Source organism: Monosiga brevicollis, genomic scaffold (genome assembly GCF_000002865.3).
Source record: "Monosiga brevicollis MX1 MONBRscaffold_34 genomic scaffold, whole genome shotgun sequence".
Lineage (NCBI taxonomy): Eukaryota > Choanoflagellata > Craspedida > Salpingoecidae > Monosiga > Monosiga brevicollis.
In genome coordinates, this window is record NW_001865071.1 from 435,485 (window position 1) to 440,284 (window position 4,800).

General features: G+C 54.1%; 1 protein-coding gene across 1 annotated transcript; it reads right to left on the reverse strand.

Annotated features, from left to right (window-relative positions):
- Positions 1–2,072: 2,072 nt before the first annotated feature.
- MONBRDRAFT_38955 (uncharacterized protein) lies at positions 2,073–4,786 on the reverse strand (the record flags this gene model as incomplete). The annotated part of the gene is made up of 3 exons (XM_001749903.1): positions 2,073–3,006; positions 3,074–3,280; positions 3,595–4,786. 3 exons carry the CDS (start codon positions 4,784–4,786, stop codon positions 2,141–2,143), a joined length of 2,265 nt encoding a protein of 754 aa, XP_001749955.1. The 3' UTR covers positions 2,073–2,140.
- Between the last annotated feature and the right edge of the window lie 14 nt (positions 4,787–4,800).

A 4,800-nucleotide genomic window follows, 5' to 3' on the forward strand; every position in this document is an offset into this window, starting at 1 on the left:
ACTCAGAATCCAGCAAGAGTAACAGCCGCAACAGCCGAGGCTTGTACACGACATTTTTCGAGTCTTGACGAGCTCTTGGCAGACCTTGACTTCGTTCATCGCTCAGGGCGTCATGCTGGCATGATCAAAACCAACTGTAAGTTGACTTTCCTAGACAGCGCGAGCGCTGCTGCCTGTCTACGTCTGCATGTGCTGCAAACATACTTTTGTATCCTCCTGATGCATGTCTGTTCTTATTCATGCCGGCCCCAGGTCTTGGCCGTATCTTATCCGTGGATGAGATGCCTGGTCTCCGTGCCGGATTCACAAGGAATGTCAAGGTGTATTCCTCAGCCGACCGAACTGTAGATCAAGGGTGTCTTCCTGGACAAACCTACAACGCCATTCATGACAGCTAGTTGGAGAGGCAGCCACCCTCGACGAGGAAATGTGTGCTCTTTATTTTGCCATCCACTTTCAAAGCAGTCAAGTCAAACGGGTACAGGCTGCCTTCCGCCATGCAGGCGCTACGCGCTTGGAGCGAGCTGTTAGACACATGAAGAACCAATCCTCACACGTTGAACCCGAGGATACAGCAGTGACGCCTCCGCAAAGCCCGGCAAGCACGCCATCTGGTTCAAGCACTCCGAGGTCAAACACAACGTCGCAGCCACTGGTACGGGTTTGGGACGCCAATTGGAGTCTTGATGAAGGCCAGGAGCACTTTGATCGTCTGGCTGCGAGTTTTTAGCGCCTTGAAGAGCGTCATCAAGATGTGATTCGCTCAACGCCGCGCCAGCGCCGCCTACTCGATCGCATCACGCCTCAAGAGCGGTCACGGCGGCGACGTGCCCCCATTTTTGGGCCAATGTCATCAGGGCCAAGCGCCGCAGATCTCGAAGGGCGTGAGCGGCGCCGTGTTTATCTTCATGCGTCGAGGGAACGACGAGCAACAAGAGTGGCAAATGAAGCTGATCTACGTGCTGCTTTAAACGTACAACGCATCACGATTGCCAGCCTGAAAAGCTTCTGTCGATCGCATTGCCTCGGCACGACTGGCAGCCGTGCCGAGCTCATCGCGCGCACAAGGACACAACTTGAGCTCCCACAGCCCCCAACCACTCCCTTATCGCTGGGCAGGCCAGCTGGGGAGGTATTCGAGCCTTTGGCAATCCCATTGGCGCACATTGAGTCCCGAGAGGACGCCGAGCTCACCCCCATGCCCGCGTCTCCGCCGCGTGATGACCGAAATTCACTTCCCTCAGATTCAACCCCACCCACTCTAACAGCAGCATCAGCAGCACCTTCTTTTGACCGAATCGTTGAAAAAGAGCCTCAAGAACCTATTGCGCGTGTCGGAGGTCACTTTGCAGACTCCGATCTCCAGTTTTGGCTCCGAGACTATACCTCTCAAACTCAACCATTTCAGGACGCAACAAGCCCTGAATCAAACGCGCCAGCCGCGCCTCTGGCCAGCTCAAATACAGACCAGAATGAGATTGATTTGCTCATCAAGGCTTGCGACGAGAGTACCAAAAAGTACAAGGCGTATATCGACTCACTGATCGCACTAGAGCCCATACTTCCACGTCTTAAAAATAACACGAATTGAAGCTTATTTATTACAACCGCCACCACTGCACGAAAACCCACTTTTCTACTGATTTTTCTCGCCCTACCTAATTGAGCATGTTTGAAAAGCTGGTTGCCCAAGCCTCCCTGCACTGCCGTCCCTGATAGACGAGAAACGTCGTGTATCAAGTTCCAGAGCAGGCACGTCCTGTAGAAGAAACAAAACAATAATATAGCTCTTGATGTAGGGCAGCTACGCTCACAAAATGGCATCTCATAGATTCAACAGATCTGCGCGGTTCGAATCATCCCAATTGGGCTGAGATCTGACCACAATCAACGCCGACCGCCATCCAACAAATCACCCCTATTAGGTGCGACCTCCTCTCCAACAACCATTTTGACAACATTTGAAAAATTTATTTTTGGTAACAAATGTCCAAAGGTAACAAATACCCTCGGTGACTGTATTCATGGGTGTACAAATTTGACACAATACGAGAACGAAAACTGAATATCATCGGGAATCGGTTTTGAAATTATCGATAGCAATATGAATGGAAAGTGATAATGAAACACGACACAATTGTCAAAACGGTTGTTGCTTCATAATGCGCCTCAGGCGACGTAAGCGGTCCAAAGCTTGCTCAGAAAACTCTTCAGAGCTAGTGTCAGGCCTGCTTGCACGCGGTTTTGAAGAAGCATTTGTGGCAATCGGAGGCGAGTGCGTGCAGTCCAGGCGTGCATGGGTGTCACTCTGTGTGCCATCATCGTCGGGGGTGACATCTTTTGACTGAGGGTGTTGAAAGACATCCATCTCGGCCACTGATGAAGATCGTGACCGAGCAAGATCAACTGATGCACGTTCACGCACTCGACGTCGGCGAGGAGTTGGTGGCAAATCCATACTTTCCAAAGGGGTACGAGTGTTGTGCCAAACACCTTCTTGGCCGGTTGTCGAGGACCGGAAGATAGTGGTTGGGACTTCGCCATCACCGGGTCGCCAAATTGAAGTAACATATCGGTTGCTTGAGTCTACGCGTGCACTTGAGTTCCATCGAGGGCGATGTAAATCACTTGACATGTCACCCGCTCGAAATGCAACCGAACCGACCAGCTCAAAGAGAGACTTGTCCGAATATGGAGCTGGGCTACCTTCTGCACCTCCATCTGAGAGTGTGAAATCCCAGAAATAATCTTTGTGTGTTTGGGAAATATTCCAGGATTTCTCCGCACGTGAGTCACGAACAATTGCTGCAATCGGCTCGCGGAAGCCAAGCTGCAGCAAAATCCGGTTCACCTCAGCTGCGGGAGTCTGAGCCTCTGCAGAGGAGGCTTGAGGGGCCTCGGTCTGGGATTTGGAGGAGCCGCCGAACACAAACGGCTTAGAATACGACCGGTGTTCATGCTGCGAGATGTGCACGTTTGGTACAAGGTCTCGCACGGAATTGTCATCTACATGCAATCGGATACTTATGAGACGCGATGATTGAAAGAAGCGAGAGTGTCAAACGATTCTAACCTTGATCTACAGCACTGAAATTGAGGCGACCTGGGGCGCGTGATACAAAATCTATAAAGGTTGAAGCGTCTTCATATGGCAGATTAGCCTGGTAAGGAGCTGAAGGACGAGTGATACTCCAGGTGTTCTTTGACAGTTCTCGAAATTGATGCGAGTTGACATCATTAACGAACGAAGCAAGGCCGAGAGAGTAGTCCCAATCCATATCTGCGAGCAAAAGAAGTAAGATGAAGGCGACAAAGAATATGAAAAAAAGGCAGATATAAACTTGCCTTGATCAATCTTGAATGAAAATGGTTTGAGGTTTGAATCGAAAGCACGATGGGAAGGATCGCGATCAAGGAAAGGCTCTGACGCAAGCAAGGAACCTGAAGAAGGTTCGAGTGCCGAAGCAAACGACATCAAAGACCGACCAGAAATATCACGAAAGACATGTTTTGAAGGGGACGACGGCAACGGCTCTAAGGACGGAGGAATTGACTGAAGAGCCGGAGAGCGCTGAGAACGCTTCCAGTCCGCACCAAATGGAACCTTCACAACGTCACGATGCTCGTGATGGCTCACATGACCGCCCGATGGCGTCGCGTCCACGGCCAGAGGTACCATAGAAGTCTCGCCATGGCCCACACGCTTCCAGTCTGCACCAAATGGAACCTTCACAGCGTCACGATGCTCGTGATGGCTTACATGACCGCCCGATGGCGTCGCGTCCACGGACAGAGGTACCATAGAAGTCTCGCCATGGCCCACGCGCTTCCAGTCTGCACCATTGTCCAGCGTCTCCAGCCCTCGGTGGTCGTGATGACTCACATGACCACCCGAGGCCGTCGCATCCACGGACAGAGGTACCATCGCCGTCTCCCCGCGGCCCACACGCTTCCAGTCTGCATCATTGTCCAGCGTCTCCAGCCCTCGGTGGTCGTGATGACTCACATGACCACCCGAGGCCGTCGCATCCACGGACAGAGGTACCATCGCCGTCTCCCCGCGGCCCACACGCTTCCAGTCCGCATCATTGTCCAGCGTCTCCAGCCCTCGGTGGTCGTGATGACTCACATGACCACCCGAGGCCGTCGCATCCACGGACAGAGGTACCATCGCCGTCTCCCCGCGGCCCACGCGCTTCCAGTCCGCATCATTGTCCAGCGTCTCCAGCCCTCGGTGGTCGTGATGACTCACATGACCACCCGAGGCCGTCGCATCCACGGACAGAGGTACCATCGCCGTCTCCCCGCGGCCCACACGCTTCCAGTCCGCATCATTGTCCAGCGTCTCCAGCCCTCGGTGGTCGTGATGACTCACATGACCACCCGAGGCCGTCGCATCCACGGCCAGAGGTACCATCGCCGTCTCCCCGCGGCCCACACGCTTCCAGTCCGCATCATTGTCCAGCGTCTCCAGCCCTCGGTGGTCGTGATGACTCACATGACCACCCGAGGCCGTCGCGTCCACGGACAGAGGTACCATCGCCGTCTCCCCGCGGCCCACACGCTTCCAGTCCGCATCATTGTCCAGCGTCTCCAGCCCTCGGTGGTCGTGATGACTCACATGACCACCCGAGGCCGTCGCATCCACGGACAGAGGTACCATCGCCGTCTCCCCGCGGCCCACACGCTTCCAGTCCGCATCATTGTCCAGCGTCTCCAGCCCTCGGTGGTCGTGATGACTCACATGACCANCCGAGGCCGTCGCATCCACGGACAGAGGTACCATCGCCGTCTCCCCGC